Raw genomic sequence first — 27,205 nt, forward strand, 5'->3', positions numbered from 1 at the left:
CACTAGGGGGCCCTGTGGTACTTACCCTTGGGGTTTCCTAGCACCTCCAGCTTCCCTTTACACATTCCACTTACCTAGGCAGGGGTCCTGTGTTCACATTCCATTTTTTTTGTATAAGGTTTAGGGTCCACCTAGGTCACTATTATATTACTGTATTTGCACTGTTTTCTATCACTTTCTATGCCTATTTCTGGTAACTAGTGTATATATTTGGTGTGTTAGTTACCTCCTATTGGAGGGTTGCCTCTCTAGTACATTTTGGTATTGTGTCACTAAAATAAAGTACCTTTATATTTGTAACACTGAGGGGGTCATTACAACATTGGCAGTAAAAGCCGCTTACCGCCGTGCAGAAGACCGCCAACACACCGCCGTGGCCGCAGCAATCCGCCACAGCTAATACAACCCACATCTCGAAATCCGACAAAATTCAGACACCCACACAAGTCCGCCACACCAAAGGTCAGTGATAAACTGGCGAAAACGAAACCTCCACTGTCACGCCAACAGAAATACGCCCATGCTATCACAACCCACGAATCCACACGGCGATCTCTCAACCGTGGTATTCCATTGGCGGTACACACCGCCGCACTCAAAACACACACACACATACAAAACACCGCCACATTGGACGATTCGAAATACACACACCTGATGCACATACACACACCACACCCACACACCCAATACAATATAAAACACACACCCACATCACCCACAAACCCCTACAACCAAACATTTTCCGAAAGAAGGCCAGAGACCGACACCACCATCCACAAACTAGCAGCCACAGGCACTCAACACCATCACCCACACAACTTCCACGCACAAAACACCACACACCACTACATATCACCACACTTATCACCACACACACCACCCCACACATCACCTACACCACCCCATGGCACGGCAAAGACACCCCAGGTTCTCGGAGGAGGAGCTCAGCGTCATGGTGGAGGAAATCCTCCGGGTACAGCCACAGCTATTTGGATCACAGGTGCAGAACACCTCAATTGCAAGGAAGATGGAGCTATGGCGAAGAATAGTCGACAGTGTCAACGCAGTGGAACAGCACCCAAGAAATAGGGACGACATCAGGAAGAGGTGGAATGGCCTACGGGGGAAGGTGCGTTCCGTGGTCTCAAGACACCACATCGCGGTTCAACGGACTGGCGGCAGACCCCCACCTCCTCACCCACAACTAACAACATGGGAGGAGCAGGTCTTGGCGATTCTGCATCTGGAGGGCCTCACAGGAGTTGGTGGAGGAATGGACTCTGTTAAGTCAAACCTTTAACTATTATATCCCTCACCCTACCTGCATGCTGTCACAGACCCCCACCCTCGCCCCCTCCCCTATCACTCCAACTCCTCACAAATGTACTAATAACACAAACCACACATCCCAACACCAAGCCCTGCATGACACAACAAAGCATGGACACCCATCACTAAAGCATGCCCACTGCACATACCCATAACACCCCCCTCAACCATCATCACACAAGCCCACACACAGGAATGCTAGCACTGGGGTACACGGTCACCCATCCATTGCACACCATGACACACACAGATGCAATAATCATGCTTTTACACCCCTGCAGGACCACTACCCAACGTCACCAGACAGGAGGGTCCAGACAACTCCACCCCACCCACAGAAGAGGCCCACAGTGATGACAGCAGCTCTGTCCAACTGGATCCAGATGACCAGCCCAGACCATCGTGGGCCTCGGGACAGTCGGTTCCCCTCACACAGGCAGAGCCCACCACAGACCTTCGACCCTCTGGTAACACCAGCACAGCACCCACCCAGCGGGCCCATACCTCCGTCCCCAGGACACGTCAATCAGCTGTGTGTCCACCACTACAGGGAACCCAGGATAACCCACCACCCCAACAACAACAGGGACCTGGGGGCAGTGGGCACACGGTCTAGGGGACGGAGGCACAGGAACACAGGGAAACTGGGAGGGCTGCCGTGCGACAGGGGGCGGACAGGCCAAGGGAACCCACTCTCCACGAGGCCCTCTCCTCCATCACGGGAGCATACCACCACTCCCAGGAGACGATGGCAACAGTCCTGGCCAAGTTTCAGGAGACCCAGCGCATGCAGGAGGAACAGTATTTGGGGTTCAGGGAGGAACTCAGAACCATCAGCTCCGCCCTGGGCACCATCGTAGGGGTGCTGAAGGAAATATTTAACACCAGGAGGGACACTGTGGCACTCCAAGGGGCCCCTGACATTAGCATGGACGATGAACTGCCCACCACCTCCGCTGGCGCTAGTGGACAGGAGGCACCGCCACAGGACCACCACACCAGCACCCCTCCCCCCACAGACGGAGAACCACCCCGCAAGCGGTCCCTGAGATCCAGGAACAAGATAGAGCACGATGCCAAGACCCCCGCCAAGAAATGAGACCACCATGATTGTCAAACCACTGTCCCACTTTGTAACCCTGTCCACATTGGAACTGCCCCAGCTCCACTTCCTATGCCCATATGGGCAATGCACCTGTGAGACTAATAGAGTGGACTCTGCCATGGGCATTCCTCCACCATCACCCCTCACCATTTTACACCCCCCCCCCAATATTGAGTACTTCAATAAACACCCAGTGACAAAATGCTGTTTCAAATGTAATGTCAACATACCTATGTCACACATCTCAAGTCCATGAGGAATCTAAGCAGATGACACACGTTGGAAACCACACCTGTGAAACCGTAAGGGAAATGTACAACTCAGTGACCATATACTGGTTGAAATCGACAGACAGGATAGAGGTAGAAGTGTGAAAGTACTTGTAGTAGGCAGGAATGTTTTCTCACCTGTGTGTCACTGGAAATATTGCTGGATAACTGAGTCCCTGTTGTCAATGTCTTCTTCCTCTGCTTCCTCCTCATCACTGTCCACAGGCTCCACAGCTGCCACAACACCGCCATCTGGACCATCCTCCTGCAGAAAAGGCACCTGTCGTCGCAAAGCCAAGTTGTGAAGCATACAGCAGGCCACGATAATCTGGCACACTTTCTTTGGTGAGTAGAATAGGGATCCACCTGTCATATGGAGGCACCTGAACCTGGCCTTCAGGAGGCTGAAGGTGCGTTCGATCACCCTCCTAGTCCGCCCATGGGCCTCATTGTAGCGTTCCTCTGCCCTGGGATTCCTCACTTGGGTCAGTAGCCATGAAAGGTTGGGGTAACCAGAGTCCCCTAATAGCCACACCCGGTGCCTCTGGAGTTGACCCATCACATAAGGGATGCTGCTATTCCACAGGATGTAGGCGTCATGCACAGAGCCAGGGAACATAGCATTTACCTGGGAGATGTACTGGTCTGCCAAACACACCATATGTACATTAATGGAATGATAACTTGTCCGGTTCCTGTGCACCTGTTCATTCCTGTGGGGGGGGGACCAGAGCTACATGGGTCCCATCAATGGCACCTATGATGTTGGGGATATGTCCAAGGGCATAGAAGTCACCTTTAACTGTAGGCAAGTCCTCCGCCTGAGGGAAAACGATGTAGCTCTTCATGTGTTTCAGAAGGGCAGACAACACTCTGGACAACACGTTGGAAAACATAGGCTGGGACAACCCTGATGCTATGGCCACTGTTGTTTGAAATGACCCACTTGCCAGTAAATGGAGCACTGATAGCACCTGCACTTGAGGGGGGATTCCTGTGGGATGGCGGATTGGTGACATCAGGTCAGGCTCCAACTGGGCACACAGTTCCTGGATTGTGGCATGGTCAAACCTGTAGGTGATGATCAAACTTCTTTCCTCCATTGTCGACAGGTCCACCAGCGGTCAGTACACCGGAGGATTCCGCCATCTCCTCACATGTCCCAGCGGACGGTGCCTAGGAAGGACAACAGCGACCACAGAGTCAAACAACTCAGAGGTATGTACCCACAGTCTACACAGAACACCATTCATACACAAAATGCGGCCTGTATTTGTGTTGTGAGACAAGGCCTAGGTATGTGTGACTCAGTTGGTAATTAGGCCATGTGGGCTCCTTAGATGGTGGCTGCCTGACCTCTCAAGTGGGACAATGGGATGTGAGGTAACTGCGCTGGCGTTGTATACCGTTGCGGTAGGCGGTTGAAGACCGCGGCGCAATGCTGCATTGGTTAACATTGGACCCTATAGGTCCCAGGAGCCAAAGACGATGTACGCCGGCGGTGATGGTACGCACCGCTGCGGACGTGACTGCCGCGGACGTGACTGCCATTTTCTAGCTGTTTAATCACTCGATACCTGATCTTCGACAGGAGAGGACCTACACTGCAAGTGCTGCTGTGACCTCGGTCTGGAAGAGACAATGGCTCGTGCGTCTGGGGAAAGGGCCCCTGCCTTCACTGCAGAGGAGTTGGAGAAGCTCGTGGACGGGGTCCTCCCCAGTACACGCTACTCTACGGTCCTCCAGACCAACAGGTAAGTACACAGGGAGCACATTGTATGGGCTATGCCTGTGTGGATAGGGCTGGTTGTAAGAATGAAGGGGCACAGTTCTGCGTGCATGAAGGACTGTGAATGCATGTGCCACATGGCAAGGGTAGGGATGTGGGCCACTCACTTAGACGGTGCAGTTGTTAATGACTACTCTTCTTCCCCTGTACATGTCATGTAGGTCAGCGCCCACCAGAAGAAGGACGTCCGGACCCTGGGGGTCCACCACAGACGGAGCACCCATTCGCCACTGGAGCAAGAAGACGGCAGAGGGTCAGCTGGGGATGGCCTCCCAACGTGGGAGGGGTGCTCGTCGAAACATGACCCCCCTGATGTTCCGGATCCTGGCGGTGGCCTACCCTGAGTTGGATGGGCGCTTGAGGGCATCACAGCAGACACAAGGGGGTGAGTACAACATCATTCAGCGGACTTTGCGCGCAGTGAAGGTGTCTGGGTGGGGGAGGAGGCCTGTGGGTTTCCGTAGGCCAGGGCGAGTTCCGTAGGCTAGGCCCCTCCGTAATGCAGGCCATGTGGCACCCCACCCCACCTCTGTAGAGTGCCAAGTACAGGTATTCATGCCCCTGTGTCATCTATGTGTGCAGATGTCGTCCATAGCCATGTAGGCCATATCCCAGGAATTGCATCTGTAGAGCCCAACAGCGCAACGTAGTGCAGGGGCTGCTGTGTCTGCATTGTCCGCCAACGGTAGCGGTAAGCCATGCACTCAACCTGTCTTTCTTCTGTCGTCCCCCCTTTTTGTGGTCTCCCTGTTCTTGTGTGCATCAGCATCATCAGGCGGAGGTACAGTGGCACCGGAGCATGAGGGAGCTGCATCCCACATGGCCATGGAGGGCCACACCACGGACTCAGAATACACCAGTGGGACGGAGGGCGAGGGGAGCACCACAGCGGTCACAGGATCTGCAACCAGCAACACGGACTCATCCTCCGATGGGAGCTCACTGGTGGTGGCGGCAAAATCTGTGCCCCCCCACTTCTACAGGTACAGCCGCCACCCCCCTACCAGCACCGCCCTCCCAGCAGCCCCTCAGCCTTCGCCCCGTGCCCGCTCACCCAGGAGGGTGGGCATCACCTTCGCCCCAGGCACCTCAGCCCCTGCCCCTGTCACCTCTGCTGCCCTCAGTGAGGAGGCCATTGACCTCCTCAGGTCTCTCACTGTTGGGCAGTCTACCATTTTGAATGCCATCCAGGGTGAAGAAAGGGAATTGCAACAAACAAATGCATTCCTGGAGGGCATTCATTCTGGTCAGGCTGCCCTTCATCGAACCCTGCAAACTCTGGCCTCAGCCCTGATGGCAGCTATTGTCCCTGTGTCTAGCCTCCCCCCTCCAACTTCCTCCACTCAGACCCAATCCCCTGTTCCCCAGCCTATCCCAAGCACACCATCAGACCAGCCTGCACACACCTCAACACACAAGGGAAGCTCAGGCAAACATAAGCACTACACATCCCACAGGCACTCACGCAAGCATGACACACCAACATCCATTGCCTCCACTGTGTCCCCGTCCTCGTCTCCCTCCTCCCTCCCAGTCTCTTCTACACTCACACCTGCATGCACTACCACAACAGCCACTACGTCCCGCACCAGCACACCCACCACCGCACCCCGCTCAGGTGCACTCACCACCCCCACTACCATTTCCACGTCCCCAGTGTCCTCTCCCAGTGTGTCTGTGACGCCCCCTCCCAAGATACACAACCGCAGGCACACACCCACCCAACAGCCATCCACCTCACAGCAGCCTCCAGCCCATGCACCTGCACCCAAATCCACAAACGTTACACCTCCTACAACCACCACCTCTTCCTCCACTCCCAAACCCCCTCCAGCTACCCGTCCCAGTGTGTCCAAACAACTTTTCCTGTCCCCCCTTAACCTATTTCCCACCACCCCCCCACTCCAACTCATAGGTCCCGTACTAGCACCTGACCAAAATAATCTCCGGGACCAGTGGTGCCTGTTGTTACAGGTATGTGGAGTGCACCGGCCACCAGGCCAGCCAGTGTGGCATGGAGCCAGAGCACAGCCAGTCCCCCCCTGTGAAGCACCAGAAGTTGGACAGTGCCCGGCGGTGGAGGGGGAAGACTCCAGCCAGCAAAGCCGCTCACAAGGGTCCCGGGGGGAGTGTAGACTCAGCTCTAACTCCTCCCAAGGTGGGGAAGGGGCAGAAGAAATCTCCAAAGTCTGGGAAGAGCACAACGGCAGTGAAGACTGCCATCATCCCAGCTGCCCAGGGGGCCACCGCCAGCCCCATCGTCACTGGCCAGGAGGCCACCGCCAGAGTCACTGCCCAGGAGGCCAGCCCCATCGTCACTGGCCAGGAGGCCACCGCCAGAGTCACTGCCCAGGAGGCCAGCCCCATCGTCACTGGCCAGGAGGCCACCGCCAGCCACAGCCCAGCTGGCCAGGAGGGCCCCGCAAGCCACAGCCCAGCTGACCCATGAAGGACCGCCAGCCACAGCCCTGCTGGGCAATGAAGGACCGCCTTGGCAAGGACCGCTGAACAGGCCAGGGACCGCTGAACAGGGCAAAGACCGTCATGGAATGCACTGCTGAACAGGTCTGACACTGGCAACTCAAGCACCGCTGAACAGGCCAGGGACCGCTGAACAGGGCAAAGACCACCATGGAATGCACAGCTGAACAGGTCTGACACTGGCAACTCAAGCACCGCTGAACAGGCCAGGGACCGCTGAACAGGGCAAAGACAGCCATGGATTGCACCCCTAGCCCATTTGCGGCAGGGGCAGTGACGCAACTGGGACCGTCACTGGGTGTGTGATGCACTCTGGGCACCAGTCCCCCTCCAGAACCAGTGGAGAAAGGCATCCACTCCATCTGTCCTTGGCAGGATGAAGCACTCTGGGCACAAAGCCCCCTCCAGAACCAGTGGAGAAAGGCATCCACTACCTCTATCCTTGGCAGGATGAAGCACTCTGGACACAAAGCCCCCTCCAGAACCAGTGGAGAAAGGCATCCACTACCTCTGTCCTTGGCAGGATGAAGCACTCTGGGCACAAAGCCTCCTCCAGAACCAGTGGAGAAAGGCATCCACTACCTCTGTCCTTGGCAGGATGAAGCACTCTGGGCACAAAGCCCCCTCCAGAACCAGTGGAGACTGTTTTCCACTTGAGAGACTGTGGCTTTGCACTCCCCAGGATGGCACAGTGGGCAAGCCACCCACTGTAGAGACTTGAGAGACTGTGGCTTTCCACTCCCCAGGATGGTACAGTGGGCAAGCCACCCACTGTAGAGACTTGAGAGACTGTGGCTTTGCACTCCCCAGGGTGGTACAGTGGGCAAGCCACCCACTGCAGAGACTTGAGAGACTGTGGCTTGGCACTCCCCAGGATGGTACAGTGGGCAAGCCACCCACTGTAGAGACTTGAGAGACTGTGGCTTTGCACTCCCCAGGATGGTACAGTGGGCAACCCACCCACTGTAGAGACTTGAGAGACTGTGGCTTTGCACTCCCCAGGATACATCAATGGGCATGGAGCCCCCTCGTGGATCTGGCGTCGTGCACTCATCCGGCTGAGGTGCCCCCCTTCCCTTCCCCCTGAGGTGCCTGTTTTATTTCGATCTGATGCCCCTGCAGTGTTCTCTCCGTTTTGATCGGTATCTTGTGTGGGCCTCGCCCATGCATTTTGGGCCCAGTGGTCCACTGACTATGAATGGTGCAATACCTGCACTACTAATCGTGGTGTATATTTTGTTTATTGTGTGTATATATATATATATATATATATATATGTATATACTTGCTTACTGTATTTTGATATATTACAATGGTTCAACTCATTTCCTTTTGTCTTTGCATTCTTCCGGGGGGGTTGGGGGTTGTTAGTGTAATGTATAGATATGCATTGGTGTGTGCGTTGTAGTGGGTGAGGGTGGGGGCGGGGGTTGGGATGTTGGTTGTGTGTGTCCCTGTGTTTTTGACTCCCCCCTCCCCTATGTCGTAGGTGCAGTACTCACCGTGGTCTTCGCCGCCGGCGTTGATGATCCTGGTATAGGAGCAGGAAGACTATCGTAGGGAGAATATGGAGTTCCGGCTCCATGGTGCCCTCCGTCCTCGTGGAGTGTGTAGAGGTGAGCGTTTTCCCTTCGAAATTCCGCCGTGTTTTTATCCGCGGTGAATCCGCCCCAGAAAAGGTGGCGGATTGGTAGGTTGTGATACTGTGGGCGGTACATTTTCCTCCGCCTGTCTGTTGGTGGTGACCGCCAAGCTGTTTGTCTGTACCGCCGTGGCGGTCTGAGTGTTAAAGTGGCTGTCTTTGTTGGCGGTTTCCAACACGGTCATAATTCCGATTTTTTTACCGCCGGCCTATTGGCGGTCTTACCACCGCTTTAATACCGTCCGCCAGGGTTGTAATGACCACCTCAGTCTTTTCTTTCATGTGTGTGACTGCTGTGTGACTACAGTGGTATTGCATGAGCTTTGTCTGTCTCCTAGATAAGTCTTGGCTGCTTACCCACAGCTACCTCTAGACAGCCTGGCTTCTAGACACTGACTAAACTACACTAATAGGTGATACCTGGACCTGGTATAAAGTGTAAGTACCTTAGGTACCCACCACACACCAGGCCAGCATACTACAATACGTTTATTACATAATCTCTGAGAGCATCTTGGCACCACCTGCTTCTCGTTGGCACATCTATTTTTAATTGTCACTGTGCCACACTGTTTAGAGGTCTTATTCTAAGTATTCTACGCAACCATGTAGTCGTAGAGTGTGGTTGCGCAAAAGTTGAACAGTGTAGTTAGGCGCTGGGGGTCATACTTTTGTAAGTGCAGAGGGAGGTAGCAGGAGCACGCTACTTGAGGGACAGTAACTTCCAAATCATAAACGCAGGATGTATTTTTGTCCAGAATTGCCTTTCTTTCCAATACATCATGAAAGGGCTCACCATATGAGAAGCAAATCCTGTGAGGACATAAAGAATCCAGATTGGGTGAAAGCTTCTGTAGATATCAGTGAAGCATTAAGGCAGATGGAACGAGGAGTAGCTGGTACAACTGGCAAGCCACTCTAAGTTAGCAAGCCACACCAGCATAATACTGGCAGCCATGTCGCGTAGGCTCTCATTATTTTAATGAGACTACTGGATTTTGCGCTGCCGAATCGCCCGCGGTGTGGGAGACTGTCTAACCCACTGCGGGTGACACCTGTCGCTCCAATCCGCGTATTGCCCCAGCTAACTGGCAGTGCCTCATCTCTACCCAAGGATAGGGATGATTGGGCAGCCGAGCACATGACATAATTGGTTTCTCAGGGAAGCCGCGGTCACTCAGGTCTCATCCGTTTCTTTCAGTTACATTTAGTCTCATATATAAATGACAACCAGAAGCAGTATATGTTTTAGTAATGAATTTAATAAAATGACTGCATCTTAGATAGCAAAGCGTGAGCTGCAATAACCAGGACGACACAACATGACAGTATTAAAATTGTGACGAGAAGAGTGAAGCATAAAAATAACGCTATCATATTGCTGCTTTTGCCAATAGACTAACTCCTACCTAAGCTACGATAGAGCACAGCATGTTAAGCTCTAATTCTGCTCTTCAGGTTCCCCTGGGAAGACATCATCACAATACCTGAGCAAAGGCCTGCGGTCTGCGTTAACATCTGTAGCGAAGCATTCAGCAATCAGCATACAGTTGTGGTTCTCTGGCTGGAATCTCCCTCTAAATTGTAAGGGACAAGGAAGTGTTTTTATAACAACACAGCTGGTGTTCTGGGAAAATGTCCCTACGTAAGGATGTGTGTTTTCTATGAATGTTGGAGATTAAACTTCTACTACGTTCACCGGCGATGTACCATGTTGTAGCCTTGGAAGAAGCACAGAGTGATCAAGAATGTCACACACAGAGCCTGCCTAATGCCTCGGCACTTACCATCAGGTGTCTCGCTCCTTGGGCCTTCGCCCCTCCCACGGTCTGACGCACAGCCTGTAGCCTTCGATACCTCCCCTGGTTTTACCAGGAGGGAAAGCTGTTGTCAGGCATTGACCAGCCAATGACGCAAAATGTCTCGGGTCCACAGGTGCCACAAGCAGAAATGCAGGGATGCAAACCCCCTCTTCCAGATCCTGGCTTGGCAGGTGGGAAGTGAAATGAGTTTCCTTGGGGTCGTGGGTGTTGGGAGGTGACCTGTTCGGGGTTTTCTTCCTCCAGCCTGGCATTGAGGTCAGTAAACACCTCATGCCTATTGGGCCGTTTTTCCCATACTTTATGGGATACAGTGGCGCAGGTGCTGCCTCAGGTCCTGGAGGGCATGCAGGGCACTTTCTTACAAGCTGTCAAAGATGGGAGAGATACAGCCAACTTTACTGTTAGGTGTGGTTTGGACACGACTGGCTCGCTGGGTAGAGCGATTTCGTCTATGGTGGTCCTTCGTCGCTATGCCTGGCTTCGTACATCTGGCTTTTCGGGGGCCGTCCACGCAGACCTTATGGACATGCCCTTTGATGGGTCCCGCCTATTTGGTGAAAAGGCAGACTCGGCGTTGGAGTGTTTCATGGATTCTCAGGCTATGACCAGGTCCTAGGGCCTCTTGGTGACCCCTCGCCAACAGTCTGCCTTTCGCCCCTTTCAAGGCTTTGGAAGGGGCAGGATACCATACCATCCACAGACCAGCGACCGTCCTCCGTCAGGTCAGCATCCTGTGTGAGGATGAGGTAGTGGTACCCAGAGGGGCTGGACAGAAGTCATCCACCACCCAGCCCCCCTCCTCCACAGCACCGAAGTCCTCCTAGTGTGATTCTGCAAGACCACAGGCATCCATTTGGAGGGAGGATTCAATTTCATCTCCCTCACTGGTGGTCCATAACATCAAACAAATGGGTCTTGCAGATCATACAGAAGGGCTATTCCCTCACCTACCAGTCTTTCCCTCCCTCTATGCCTCCATTAAAGGAACGGCCGATGGAAGATCATTTAGGTGGTCATTACGAGTTTGGCGGTACCTGGACCGCCATGTTCGCGGGGTGGTCGTACCGCCGACAGCCGGGCAGTGAAGACCGCCAGTGAATGACCATGGCAGTCTTCCAAACAGAACACAGCCAAACTACCGCCAGTACCACCAGTGCAGTCAGGCCGCCACAGACGGAGGTAGGCACCTTCGGACCGGCGGGGACCATGTTTCCGCCAGACATATTACAAGACTGCAGTAGAACAAATGGCAGGGCAACACACACACACATGCAGCCCAGGCACAACACCCAACACACACACACACACGTCACACACACACAAACCAAAGCCCACAAACACTAAACAGCCATGTTGAAAGAAAAGCAGTGTCGCGTAGGCTCTCATTATTCTAATGAGACTACTGGATTTTGAGCAGCACGCTCGTCCACGGTGTGGGAGACTGAGTCTAACCCACTGTGGGTGACACCGGTCGCTCCAAATCCGGGTTTTGCTCCGGCTAACTAGCAGGGCAGCCGAGCGCATGACATGTTAGGCTTCTCAGGGAAGTCGTGGTTCTCTCATTCACACTTCGGTCTCATATATAAATGACAATAAGAAGCAGTATAAGTTTTAATGACTGGTTTACTAAAACAACTGCATTTAAGATAGCAAAGCGTGAGCTGCAATAACCAGGACGACACAACATGACAATATTAAAATGGTGACAAGGAGAGTGAAGCATAAGAATAACGCTATCATATTGTCACTAAGATTTATGGACTATTTCCTATCTAAGTCATAATCTGAGCACAGCATGTTAAGCTCTAATTCTGCCTTTCAGGTTCCCCTGGGAGGACATCAACTCTCATACCTGGGCAAAGGCCTGTTGTCTGGGTTAGCATCTGCAGCGAAGCATTCAGCAATCAGCATACAGTTGTGGTTCCCTGGCTGGAATCTCCATCTTAATGTGTAATGGGACTAAGAAATGTTTTTATGATAACACAACTGATGTTCTAAGAAAATGTCCCTACGTGAGGCTGTGTATTTTCTGCGAACGTTGGAGACTAATATTCTACCATGTTCACCGGCAATGTACCAAACTGTAGCCTTGACTGAAGCACAAAGTGATCAAGAATGTTATGTTTGAGAACACAGTGCTGGGCTAAGCAAAAACAGTTAGATAGATGAAAATAAAACAAGACCGTAAAACTGGTTATTGTGTGTTAAACTAACGTGCAGGAAGCTATAACTAAAATGGCTACACAACAGCAGGACAAGCATGTTGCCATCGAATCCAACCGCAGTTTGGCCCAGATGTATTAAGATATGTCCTGCAATAAAAATATTAAAACTATATACAATTTGAAGGCCAATGGCTAGTCCAAAGTCTCAGGTGCCCAAGGCACAAACAGCACCATACTGTGCCCCTACTTGACTCCTGACTGCAAAATTACCTCCATAAGGTAGGGGTATCAAGAGGGCAGGCAGGTACCTCAGGGATTGGGGGTGGTGTTGGAGGGGGTCTGGGCTTGGGAAGAGGGCCCTTGGGCTTAGGTCTGGTCTTAGGAGGGGGGTCCTTGGGTTTGGGTCTGGGCTTGGGAGGGGCAGACTACTTGGCAGGGGCATGGGCACTACCGGGGGGGGAATGGGAGGAGTTGGAGGTGAAAGGGCTGGACTTGGGGAGGGGCACAGAGCACTTGGGGGTTTCACGGGGTGGAAGAGGGGTAGAGAACAGGGAAAACTCCATGAGGAAATGTTTCTGTGACACATGGGGGCAGTCATGGCAAAAGGGTTTGGAAGTGGAGGGAGAGGAAGTGGTTGTGAGATGTGTCTTGGTGGATGTCTTGGGTGCAGGTGCGTGCATGGAGTGCTTGTGGGTGCTGGGTGTCTGTTGGGTGGGTGAGTGCGGGCGTTGAGGTGTTTTGGGAGGAGGCGGGGAGGAGGTGCTGGGAGATTCCATGGTGGATGGGTGACTGGCTGTTGGGGTGGTGTCTGCAGGTATAGTACACGTGCTGCTTATGGGGGTGTCAGTGGTTGTGGTGGGTACGGATGTGGTGACTGAGTTTGATCTCTGCGGGTCTGATATGCATGTTGGTGGTGGGTCTTGTGGTGCGTATGTTTGTCTGTGGAACCCTTGTCTGTTGAGGTGGATACATGCCTGTGTGTACATGTGCTTTGGATGGGTATGGGAGAGGGGTTTGGGTTTGGGTTTAGCTGGAGGGGGGACAGTAGACAAAGGAACACTGGCTGCCGTCAGTGTGGAGGACAGAGCCTGAAAAGATCTCTGTAGGCCAGTCATGGCACTGTGACTGCCCTCCAGGAATGCATTGCTCTGTTGGACTTGAGCTACCAGTCCCTCGATGGCATTCACAGTGGTCGACTGATCCACTGAAATGGACCTCAGCAGGTCAATAGCCTCCTCACTGAGGACAGCAGAACTGACTGGGGTAGGGGTAGAGGTGCCTGGGGTGAAAGAGACGCCTACCCTCCTGGGTGAGCGGGCACAGGCAACTGGGTGGGGAGCTACAGGGAGGACAGTGGTAGTAAGGGGGTGGCGGACAAAGATTGGTGCTGGAGTGGTCCCAGATGGGTTCGCCACAGCTAGGGAGTGTTCCATAAAGAGGTGGCAGATCTGGTTTCCCACGTGGCACTCCCCTCGCCCTCCATCCTACTGGGTCCCTCAGTGTCGCTGGTGCCAGCTTCCTGGGTCCCATGGGCTGCTGGTTCCCCACTCACTTGTGCCCACTCTCCTCCACCAGATGATTCTGATGCACACAATACATAGAGAGGGAGGGAGAGAGAGAGAGAGGTAGGGTGCAAAATGGTTAACATATACCTCCCATTGACACAGCTAAACATGTATATCTGTCACAATACATTTCAGGGCTAGGCAATCACATTTGCCAATACACATTAACTACATCATGTCATGACATGTCACTACTACCCACACCTATCTGCCAACCCTCACACCTACAACAATACCTACGTAGGACAGCACTACTAGACTCATCCCCAAGATGCCAACCAATGCCCTTTGAAGCTCGCACAGCATGCCCTGGATGCACTATCAATACTATGCCTGAATACACATCTTGCCTCTCCATACCCCTATCACCCATTGGATGTGTTGCTGACACATCTGCAGGCCACTACAGTGATAACACCTGATTAGTTCATGTCCTCTGTAAAATGTCCATTACAGTGAAGACAAGCTCCACTCATAGACCACACACCACATACCTGTCCTCAGACATTACTCAGTATAGTGATGCCATTATGGAGGACAATTCTGTTTAGCCAATACCACTCAGACACCCAAACACTTCAAATCCAATGTGTACTATGTGAATTTTTGTATAGCCATGTGAGTAGTCAGACCCTTGTCTGCTGAGGTGGATACATGCCTGTGTGTACATGTGCTTTGGATGGGTATGGGGAGAGGGGTTTGGGTTTGGGTTTAGCTGGAGGGGGGGAACGGTAGACAAAGGAACACTGACTGCCGTCAGTGTGGAGGACAGAGCCTGAAAAGATCTCTGTAGGCCAGTCATGGCACTGTGAATGCCCTCCGGGAACGCATTGCTCTGTTGGACTTGAGCTACCAGTCCCTGGATGGTATTCACAATGGTCGACTGATCCACTGAAATGGACCTCAGCAGGTCAATAGCCTGCGGACAGCAGGACTGACTGGGGCAGGAGTAGAGGTGCCTGGGGTGAAGGAGACGCCTACCCTCCTGGGTGAGCGGGCACAGGCAACTGGGTGGGGAGCTACAGGGAGGACAGTGGTAGTAAGGGGGTGGCGGATAAAGATTGATGCTGGAGTGGTCCCAGATGGGTTCACCACAGCTAGGGAGTGTTCCATAAAGAGGTGGCAGATCTGGTTTCCCCGTGGTACTCCCCTCACCCTCCATCCTACTGGGTCCCTCAGTGTCGCTGGTGCCAGCTTCCTGGGTCCCATGGGCTGCTGGTTCCCCACTCACTTGTGCCCACTCTCCTCGACCAGATGATTCTGATGCACACAATACAGAGAGAGGGAGGGGGAGAGAGAGAGAGGTAGGGTGCAAAATGGTTAACATATACCTCCCATTGACACACAGCTAAACATGTATATCTGTCACAGTACATTTCAGGGCTAGGCAATCACATTTGCCAATACACATTACCTACATCATGTTATGACATGTCACTACTACCCACACTTATCTGTCAACCCTCACACAGCAATACCTACGTAGGACAGCACTACTTGACTCATCGCCAAGATGCCAACCAATGCCCTTTGAAGCTCGCACAGCTTGCCCTGGATGCACTATCAATACTATGCCTGAATACACATCGTACCTCTCCATACCCCTATCACCCATTGGATGTGCTGCTGACACAACTGCAGACCTCTACAGTTCATGTCCTCTGTAAAATGTCCATTACAGTGAAGACAAGCTCCACTCACAGACCACAGACCACACACCACCTACCTGTCCTCAGACATTACTCAATATATTGATGCCATTACGGAGGACAACTCTGTTTAGCCAATACCACTCAGACACCCAAACACTTCAAATCAATTGTGTACTATGTGAATGTTCGTATAGCCATGTGAGTAGTCAGACCCTATCACAGAGCCAGAGCTGCTGAAACACACATATATCACTACTCAGCATACTGCTAAGTGCATATAAAATGGACCATGTACCACATTTTAAACATCCTACCACATCCACTGAGCGCAGTGTCACAACAGATGTACCTCTGGAACACACATCGTGGTCCACATTCCACGCCATAATACATGCAGGTACACCAGTTGGAATAGGCACCATGACAACTCCACCCTCAAATACACCATTCTACAAATGGCGAAACCTGTCACTGAGCCCAGACAACACACATCTCATGGGGTAAATATTTGCATGCATTAGGCATGCACACATGGACAAACACCACTGCAAATACACCTAATACACATCCCACTACCACATAAGCAGCCTAAGGAGACAGAATACAGATTTTCCTTCACCTCAACACAGCATGTTTCATGCAATACCCAAACCACTCCTAATCTGCCAATACCTAATAGTCAAGGCAAACAGTAAGAGTCACAGGACATCAGAAGTGCCCCCATCTATCCATGTCGACATGATGTAGGCAGTCAGTCAGCAATGCAGCATAGGAATAGCTAGGGCTTTGTCATACATGCCATATCCACACCATGGTGACACATAAGGGATCTCCCAGGGCACTTAACCACCTCCAGTACCAAACCATAGTTTGGAAGGCCACATCCCCACAAGTATTGCTCCTAGGAATGTATTTTCTTTGCAGTCAGACCTCATCAACCCTACATGTTTCAGTATACCACGTTGCCTACCTACACATACCCTAAAGTCAGCAGATCACCTGTATATGCCCAATCAGCCATCAGGCCAATACACCTGACCCATGAAGGCCAGTTCTGTGGTGGAACTGTAATGCCAGGCCCACAATCTGTCAACACCAGAAACAGTACATGATTTCTTTAGTCACAGTGATAAAGAAGAGTCACACAATCACAGATATAGGTAGGCTACACAGATAGCAGTGGACTGACACCTCAGAGCCACAAATATAGATGGCAGGAGCTGATCACACACAAGGCTTAGGGTGATACAGACATTCATATCCATTGGATGGCCAGGATGGAATCACACATGTGTCTAGTGCACCTCCACATTACAGACTTGGAGAGGTATGGAACAGGGAGATGTATATCCACTGACTGTAAAGCATGGAGACACATCTACAAAATATACTCTTCCAGGGTGCCTGTTTACCACTTCCAAATGTTGATACACATGCAGCATTAACTACAATACCACTCTGCCAGAAATGAGGCACCCAATCCCATTAAAGACCAGGCAGGTCCAAAGATACAGTCAGTACTCACCCCCTTGTGGCTGCTGTGTCTTCCCTCAAACGCCCATCCACCTCAGGGTAGGCCACTACCAAAATGCGGGCCATTAGGGGGTCAGGGTCCTAAGGGCACCCCTCCCTCAGTGGGAGGACATCCCCAGCTGGGCCTCCGTTGTCTTCCGGGCCCAGCCCCTTAGGTGCTCCCACCACTTGCGACAATGGGTGCTCCGACATGCATGGACCCCCAGGGTCTGCACTTGCTTGGCGATGGCACACCAGATCCCCTTCTTCGGATGGGTGTTTACCTGCATGGGTGACACAGACCGCAGGCGAAAGTTATTTGACTGGCACCATACCAAGAGCAGTGGACTATAAACATAAATCCCACAAAATGCCCACACATAACAATCCTCACGCTTCACACACCTATGCTCCATGCCTCCTGAATGCATTTACTCCCTGAACGGAACATTTGTGGCATTCACCCTCACATATGCACCTATCACACATAACTATGGCATTGGGCTCACCTGCTCCTCTGGTGCAACATACAGCTGTCCATACAGAGGTAGGGCCCCTTCCACCAGCTTCTCAAGCTTTTCTTGGGTAAATGCGGGGGCCCTATCACCTGCAGGATATGGCACAATGGCTCCCAGAGACAGTACACAGCAGCTCAGCTCGTGGAGGTCTTGCTTGCTAGAGTGTCAGAAGTCAAGTGAGCAAGGCTGCAGAAAATGGCAGTGACGGCCACCGCCTACAGGACTGTAACTGCCGGCAGTTTTCGCCATTGGCCTCAGTCCCCTGTAGGCAGCAATGTTAACCAATGAGAAGTTGCACTGCGGTTGCGTCACCGCCATGACAACATACGCCGGCAAACTTAAGTCACTTCCATCTGTCCAGTGATGCAGGACAGACGGCTGCCATTTTATGCACATATCATGCATTAATGTGCCACACACTTTTTTCAGTTGAATATGGAGTAGGCCTATGTTTTGCCATCATGATTTGACTCATACATGTGACATGCATGACACAGTTACCTTATGTGGCTGGTTGTCAAATAACCTGCATGTCCATATACTCGTCAGCTGATTGGCGGTGTAACCAAATAGGTATATGGCATTACTAAATACATCCTAAGTGCAGGACAGTTCAGTATATCACGTAGGGAACATGACACATGTGATGTATGTCAGAAACTGTTGATCAGGGGCAGCGAGGGGCAGCAAGGAGTGCATGCCACTTCAGCATGCCCAAAATTGTATGAGTCAGCAGTGTACAGCATGTCAACAATGTTAGGTGTGTCCGATTATGATATGTTCTGCTAACATGTGTTGAGTGCATATCACATTGTACATTTTCCCCTCTCTATCCTACATACCCTGTCAGGAGGATGTTGAGACATGCACCAGTGTACCGTCCGCTAGTGGACCTTGCAACCCTGGAGGAGAGGCATATAATTCAGACCTATCATCTGAATCATCAGACCATCATGTATCTATGTACCCAGTTGGAGCCATATTTATTGCCTGCCATACATAATCTCTATGCCATCCCTCCCACAGTTCAAGTTCTGTCAGTGCTACACGTTCTTGCCACAGGCTTCTTTCAGATTACAGTGGACTTGGCAGCAGGGATGTCCCAGCCCATTTTCAGTCTTGTGTTGAAGGATGTACTGTGTGCTTTCTTGATACACCTGGACAGCTACATCTGATTCCCCAAACAAGTGGATTTGGCCCATGTGAAGGCAGACTTCTATGATGTGGGACACATCCCTCATGTGATAGGGGCCATAGATGGCACCCATATAGCCTTGCTCCCTCCCAGTGCCAATGAACAGGTGTATAGGAACAGAAAAAACTACCACTCCATCAATGGAGAACAGTACATCTCCCAAGTGACAGCCAAGTTTCCTGGATCTGTGCATGACCCCTACGTGCTGAGGAGCAGCAATGTCCCACACATGATGGCACGTCTACACAGAGAGAGGGCTTGGCTCATTGGTATGTTTGCATTTGGATGTGTGTCCCTGTTATGGCACCTGTCATCACAATGTTCCCTGTGGCTGTACCTGTCTTGTAACAAGTCCCAGCTATGCGCACACAGGTGACTCTGGCTATCCTAATCTTCCCTGGCTGTTGACACCAGTGAGGTGCCCTGCCACTGAAGGGGAACACTGTTTCAATGAGGCCCAGGGCAGGACGAGGTGTGTAACTGAAATGACATTTGGCCTCCTGAAGGCCAGATTCATGTGCCTGCATGTCCCTGGAGGTGCCCTCCTCTGTACTCCCCAAAAGGTATGCCAGCTCATAGTAGCCTGCTGCATGCCAGACAATCTAGTCCTGAGACTTCAGATACACTTACTAGCTGATGATGTGGTGGCAGCTCGACCAGTGGCTGGTGATGCAGATATGGAAAGTGAGGAGGCAGATGAGGACGGTGCAGCTGACTCAAGGGCTGAGCTCATCAATCAGTTCTTCCAGTAACATACAGGTATGTTGTCTGTGTATTTGCACATGCAATATTTCAACATAGTTTGGTATCAATGGTCCTCCTGATTTGGATTATCAGTGATGGTGTAATGTGTTTCTATTCCTATGTGTGTGTTGTGGCAGGTGACTGCATGTAAGGTGCAGTAGGAAAATGTCTCTTCTCTAGCATGTGTACTAGGTTGCAAGAATCACATCTCCTATGGACAGGCCTGTATTGTGCAGTGAGTCCAACCTTCCCCTGTTCTCATGTCATTCCGGCGAGTGACTGTGTACTGTTCATCTTTTTCACTCCTACCTATTGCGTGAGGCATTCATGTTCAATAGCCTTTGGTTACTGTTACAGAGTAGAGCTTTGCACATTACAGGTGCCAGCTACAGTGTTTTGTGATGTATTTCCTGAGACTGGTGATGTAGAAGTGCTATCTGTTGTGCCCTGTTTAGTTGCCTAATACACTGGGCACCACAACTATGGACGCACATGTGCTTTGAGTGGCACCATGCCTACTTGCCTGATGGTAGTCTCTGTCATAGTCTTTTTGCAGTTTGGATCAGTGGATAGACTCTGGTGTGTGATTGTACAAGTGACTCCCTTACATCTACCCTGGCACATATCTGTTCTACTGTGTCTGCTACAGAGGATGCCTCCCTCTGCAGTTCATTACACTGCCTGTTGGATTGGGGGCCATACCCCCATAACAATTAGGTTAACAAACAATTGTGTTTGTACAAATAAAGACACATATGTACTAGCTGTGATTTATAGTGCCTATTGTGCATACAGTATCAAACAGGTGATAAGTGGGGTCATGGTAGATGGAATCCTTGGAGTAGGTGCCGGCACTGTAGGTAGCACAGGTCCAGTTTCCATGGGCCATTGTAAAATAGAGAAATGTTAATGAACAGTCAACAGGGTATTTCAGTGGCACACAAGGGAGTGTAATCAGGAGAGGGTCACTTCCTGGCAGTGGGTTTGGTCTTGGGTTCTGCCCGAGCCGGATGTCCAGATGGATGTCCACGATTGCGGGGGTTCATCAGCTACAGTGGGAGGGGTGCCTGAGGTCTGTGGCTCCCCTGGCAGGGCCTCCATTCCACTAGCAGCTGCTGATGTGGATGTCTCAGATTTAATGTGGCTAGTGGAAGGGGCCTGCTGGTGGGTGGAGGAAGCACGCATGGTGGTGTTGATGTCCCTGAGCATCCCTGCAATGGAGGCCATGGTGGCATTGTGAGCTTGCCACTGCTTCATGACTTCCTGGAGGTATTCCCTAGCAGCCTCCGGTTTTTCTCCAACATGGATATGATCTGGCCCACCCTGTCCTGGGATAGTTGATATGCTCCCAAGACTTGGGAGACGGCTTCCTGGCCAGATGCCCCCCTTGGCTGCCCCGTCCTCTGGCCTACAGGCCTCCCAAGGCCCCTGCCCCCATTTGCCCATGCCCCTAGCATAGTGTGCCCACTTCCAGTTCCACCAGGGCCTCTATTGTCTTTGGTGTGAGGGGTCGGCTCAGGTCCCTGTACTGTGGGGCTCACACTGTGGAGTGATTGAAAAGTCCTTAGGGCACAGGTTTGGGCACGAAGGGTTGGCTGAGATGTTGGTGCCACAGGGTGGGGGGGTTGAAGTGGGCAAGGTGAGGCAGGGAGTGGCAGTCTGACCAGGGGTTCCAGATGGGCCAGGTAGGTCGTCACTGTCCAGACATCCAGTGGTGTATTCCTCACTGGGGCCTTCATCCTGAGGAGGGCTGGCTGTCTCTGGTAATGCCTGTGTGGTGGCAGTGGTAGGGGTACCTGTGGGTGGAGTGAGAGAGAGTTAAATGGTGGAGGTGTGAATGATTGTCTGTTTGTCTGAATCATACAGTGTCTTGACTTGATTCTCATCAACGGCAAAGACAGGTGCAGCACTGCGAACACAGTTTGTGGATAGGGGATTCAGACATGTGTACCATGCTCCATGGGGGGTTTTGCGAATCAGGCTTGGTAACTTTGGCTGAGTGGGTGGGTTCTGTTCCTGTGTTATGGTTCACATGACAGGTGTAACCTATTAGCTGGTGGCCATTGTGACTTGGTAAATGTCAGTGGGAATGGCTGTACATTGCAGCAAGGTGTCCACATGGGTATGTGTGTATGCAAGGTTGTTTGTCCTGTCTGTGCCTGTTGTGCAAGGTGTATACTTTCTTACTTTCAAGGGCATGATTAGTCCATTTCAGGGTAGTGGGCAAGGATCAGTGGCCCTTAGGATTGGTGACAGTGCTGAAGCTGTGTTTGGGTATGTTTGGTATTGTGTAGTGCCATTGCATTGCTGTCATTGCCATGTACTGATCCTCAGTCAAAGCATCCAGTTGTTGTAGCTAGTGCAATAGTCATACATACAAGAGGTGTGATGTGAAGTGCACATTGCAGGTTTTGATGTAGATGGGCTAGTGCAGTGGTTCCCAACCTTTTGACTTCTGTGGACTCCCACTTTATCATTACTGGAACTCAGGGACCCCCACTAAATCATTATTGGAAACCGGGGACCCATACTGAGTCATTAGTGAAAGCTGGGGACCTAATCTATTAATAATATTTAATTTTCTAAGCATTCGCGGACCACCTGAAGAGGCTTTGCGGACCCCCAGGGTTCCCCAGACCACAGGTTGTTTGCTGTACCTGTGCTCCCAAGAGTTGTGGCTCTACCCTGATGATTTCATCGACCATGTCCCTCAGCTCAGTGAAGCGTGGGTGCTTTTGACAGGACATAGTGGTTGTGTTGTGGGTGGGTCTTTGGGTCTTGTGTGTGCAGGGTGCAGTGTAGGGTGCTAGGTGGGGTGAGGGTGTTTGTGTGTAGTTGTGATGTTTGTATGGTGTTGTTCGTGCAGTTGTGTGGTGTGTGCTGAGTGTGCAGTGTTCATGTGCCTCTAGTGTACAGGTGCAACTATTGTGATTGTGCCTGCTCCCGTCTCTCTATATGTTGTTTTTTGTCACAAAGGATTGTGGGTTGTGTGAGGAGTTGTTATGTTGTGCAGGGAGTATGTGTGTCTGGTGTATATATGTGTGTCAGGTGTGGGGTATTTTACCTATCCAATGTTGGTATTATGTTCTGACAGGAGTGTGTTCTGAGCACGGAGGTTTGGACCACCAGTGATATTCCGCCACGGAAGGACCGCTGTGCTAATTTGTGGGTTGTAATATGGTGGGTGGAAAGTTGTCAGCATGACAGTGCAGGTGGTGGAATCGCCTCCTGAGTCCTGGCGGTATCAGATTTGTGGCTGTTTTTTGGAAGTCTTCAGTGTGTGACTCTTAATACGGAGGTCGGAATGCCACCAACATCGCGGTCTTTTGGTAGCTGCCACCGCAGCAGTCTTGGCAAAAGACAGCCAAAGTTGTAAGGAGGGATGTAGTCTTGCTCTGCGAGGAAGTTACGGCTCTCTTGGCCAAGGAAGTCACAGAAAGGGTCCCGATGTCAGAAGAAGGCAGTGGTTGTTATTCCCGCTACTTTTTGGACTCCTGTACAGCTTTCTGCCCAAACCACTTCTGCCTAGAGTTCTCAAGAAGATCAAGAACGACTGGACCCAAGTAATCCTGGTGGCTCCGGACTGGGCATGGACAGTATGGTATCCCGAGCTTCTGAAAATGAGCATCAATCCTCCGATCAGTCTTTCTCTTTGGGAAGATCTTCTGTCGCAGCAGTAGGAGAAGGTTCTCCACGGGAACCTGTCAACTCTGTGCCTTAATGCATGGAGATTGAGTGGTGACAGTTGACAGCCTTCAACCTTCCCCCGAAGTCTGTAAAGTTATTCTCCTCCACTAAGACGGTATATGCCTACCATTGGAAACACTTTGTGTATTTTTTAACAGAAAGATCTATTGATCCTCTTTCTGCTTCTCTCTCTGACATCCTTCTCTTTATCTTATCCTTGCCCAACAGGGTTTTGCCTTGGGCACTCTCAAAGGCTATCTTTGAAATCTGTCGACACTTCTTCAACTGTCCAATCAGCATTCAAGTCTCCAATTGTAATTAGATTTCTTCAAGGGTTGTGCATATGTATCCTCCTACACCCTTTGTCATGCCTCACTGGGACTTAAATCTGGTCCTCACTTTTCTCATGTGTGCTCCCTTTGAGCCACTGCACAACTGTCCCCTCTGGCTGCTGTCTATCAAGACAGCTTTCTTCGTGGCAGTAATATCTGCCAGGAGGGTGAGTGAGATGCAGGCTCTCTCATCTAAGCTGACGTATCTCACCATGTTCCCAGACAAGGTGGTATTCAGAACGTGTGCCTCTTTCCTTCCCAAGGTGGTGGCACCATTTCACCTGGGTCAGAACATCACCTTGCCTACCTCCGTTGCTCCACCACATCCCTTTAAGGAAGAGGAGCGACTCCACCGACTGGACCCAAAATGAGCATTGTTGTTCTACCTTGACCGCACAAAAGAGTTCCAGGTAGATGACCAACTCTTTGTGGGGTACGTTGGAGCAAAGAAGGGTTAGGCAATGCAGAAACAAACCATTTCACACTGGGTTGTTCTCTGTATTAAGATCTCCTACACACTGGCCAAGAAGCAGCCTCCTGAGGGCTTGAGGGCTCATGCCAACAGGTGCAAGGCTGCTACCCCTGCGCTAGCATGAGGTGTTCCAGTCCTAGATATCTATCAGGCAAAAACGAGGGCATCATTGCACACATTTGCAAGACATTACTGCCTGGACAATCAGGTCCATAGAGACAGACACTTTGCCCATTTGGTCCTGCAGGTCTTTTTAGTGTAAAGAAGATCTGTCCGCAACCTATGGCCAGGAGGTTATTGCTTTGGTATATATTCTAAGGTAAGGAATCTGCAGCTAGAAGTCTCTAGCACATGAACAAGCTACTTACCTTTGGTAATGCATTATCCGGTAGAGACTCCTTCTAGCTGCAGATTCCTTACACCCACCCATGCCTCCCCACATCTAATAGGGTCAGGGATTGTCCCTTTCAGGGCCTTAGTTTTTGCACAGACAAACTGTTGGTTCTTTCCATGGCTCTGCGCTTCTGGCGTGGAAGTTTGTGTAAAAGGAAGTGACGTACATGTGCCTAGGTAGTGCCTTTATAGGCAACCGTGATGTCACAAACAGCTCCAACGATGCCTAACGACACTACGCGGATCTGAACGATGCCACCCGACGGCACGCTCAAGGGTATTGATCTGCAAAAGTTCTAAATTCCAAGATGACGCTAGGGAATTATACGGTAAGGAATCTGCAGCTAGATAGAGTCTCGACCAGATAATGCATTACCGATGGAAGTAACTTGTTCTTTAGTACAGCGGTCAACTCTCTCTGGGCCCTGCCAAAGGCCAAACAGAGGGCTAGGAATAATAAACTATAAATACAAAGGGGTTTGATAAAAAGAAAACACTGAAAAGCTTTGTGAATGATTCGGCTAGGGTTTCTTTTGCTCATAAGACATTTTTGTATGTTAACAAAACATCTCCAAGAAAAAAGACAGTTTAAGTGATGCCATGGTGAAGAAAAGAAAACCCATTGAGTTTGATCAGCTGTGTTTAGCTGTGCAACCAGTAACTCATTCTTCAATGCTGTGCTCATGACCTTGCATGTAATGGTACAGATGGCATCACAAACAACATAATTGATTACATCACTGATGACATTACATGCCTTCTTACCATTTGCATCATCAATGACATCACTATGAACTATCAAGACAATTACCTGTCCTGCAGCTGAGCTACAGGAGACAGATCCAGATGTAAGAGCCTATTTTTGACTGTGAGAATAGGACTGGTTGCCTATGGTATCTGTGTATAAGGCCTGCTTGAAGCCGTGCCTACAATCCCAGCTGCACACAGCTAAATTCCTTGTGCAGTGGGCTATGTCCACATTGGCGCTAGGCAACAGTGCTTAGCTGTGGGTGAAATACACTGTCAGGGAATAACACATACGAAAAGATTTGCATTATATGCAGTGGTGTCATCATTGATCTCAATGGTGAGTGTGTACTCCAATTTTTTATGACAGCTTAATATTAAATTAAGCATGATCTAATTCACATAAAATGTAAGCATGTATGTAGTTATTTTATGACAGAAGGGGATAGAATGATTTGCACATGCTCAAGCAGTTTGGACGATGGCAGCACCAGGTAGTATAAACTCAGGTTCCCTAGTTGAGGAGCCTACAAAAAAGTCACACGATCATTTCTCATATCTGCTACACCTCTCTGAGTGTTAGTGTGAAACACAGGTCTCTAATAATGCTGGAGATCTGATGCTCCTCTTTAAAAAGATAATCCATGTTGCTGTTTAATTGCACAATTCAGCTGATTTTGCATAATTTTGTTGCATCAATAATGCATACACAAACCATTCACTAAAAGTTAAAATTAAAAAAAATCAAGATAAAACTGTCTAACCTACAATTGAACAGTGTATAGTTTAAGATCACACTGTTGAAGTATTTCTATCTGACGGTAGTAATTTACTAGGTTCGTAAACATCACAAAATATATAAATAACTTTTGAAATAACCTGCATACAACTGCGTGATGCGATATCACCAAGACTCTGATTTGAAATGGTCATTCTAAAGTTTTGTACCCCAGCTTGTTAACAATGTTCAAAACACAGTTTTTAACAATGCTTCTGATTCATTGTATTATTTTTTTCTCCTGAAGAAACCTACGTAGATATCGCTGAAAATCATACAAGGAATATTGCAAGAGGATGTTCAAGTTTTACCAGTGACTATGCAGCTGATGCCCAGAGTGAAATCAATTTACAGCTCACGAACAAATGGAATAATCAAATAAAAGCAAATATTAGCCTCACGAACATTCTTGATAAAGTGAACCAGCCTGATCCCAACAGTAATACAAATCTTTTGAGTACTGCAAAGATGTTACCACCAATCCCATAGCTGACCACAGTAATTGATTCTTTCACTGCCTTACCTCGTGTATGTATTTCAAAGACAAACTTTATATTAGGTGGACATTTCGTTTTTCATGTAAACGTGATTCAGATATTGGAAATACAATTTCGTAGGTGTATAATGCTTTTTCTGGATTTTATGCAACACAAAATATACCATGTACAGACAGTAACAGCGGGAACATTATATTAAGTCCCATTAAATACACTGTTTTCTCTTTGTATCTTGTTATTAACTTTTCATACAAGCATATCATCATGATAAGTGAAATAAATGTAATATGATAACATTGTTTTGGTTCATACAAAATAGTTGCATTATAACATGTCAATGACTGTTCTTCTAAAGGAAGCCCTTAGTTAAAAACTACTCAATAATTGGCGAGTTACAATGTTCAGGTGAGAAAAGCACTAGGAGCTACATGTACGTAGCTTTTTTCTTGTCGCAAACGGCCCGATTCTTTGCAACAAGAAAAAAACATTTTGGTATGTACAAACCCT

At 50.2% G+C, this 27,205-nt stretch overlaps 1 protein-coding gene across 1 annotated transcript in view; it reads left to right on the forward strand.

The window, feature by feature from the left end:
* The window catches only part of DYRK4 (dual specificity tyrosine phosphorylation regulated kinase 4), a 1,116,119-nt gene extending 1,089,246 nt beyond the window's left edge, over nucleotides 1–26,873 (forward strand). Inside the window, exon 13 of the mRNA XM_069230054.1 lies at nucleotides 26,449–26,873. Coding sequence (XP_069086155.1) covers nucleotides 26,449–26,690 — 242 coding nt within the window. The 3' untranslated portion in view covers nucleotides 26,691–26,873. The remainder of the gene's footprint in view (nucleotides 1–26,448) is intronic.
* The last annotated feature ends 332 nt before the right edge of the window (nucleotides 26,874–27,205 follow it).

This window comes from Pleurodeles waltl, chromosome 4_1 (genome assembly GCF_031143425.1).
Source record: "Pleurodeles waltl isolate 20211129_DDA chromosome 4_1, aPleWal1.hap1.20221129, whole genome shotgun sequence".
Classification (NCBI taxonomy): domain Eukaryota; kingdom Metazoa; phylum Chordata; class Amphibia; order Caudata; family Salamandridae; genus Pleurodeles; species Pleurodeles waltl.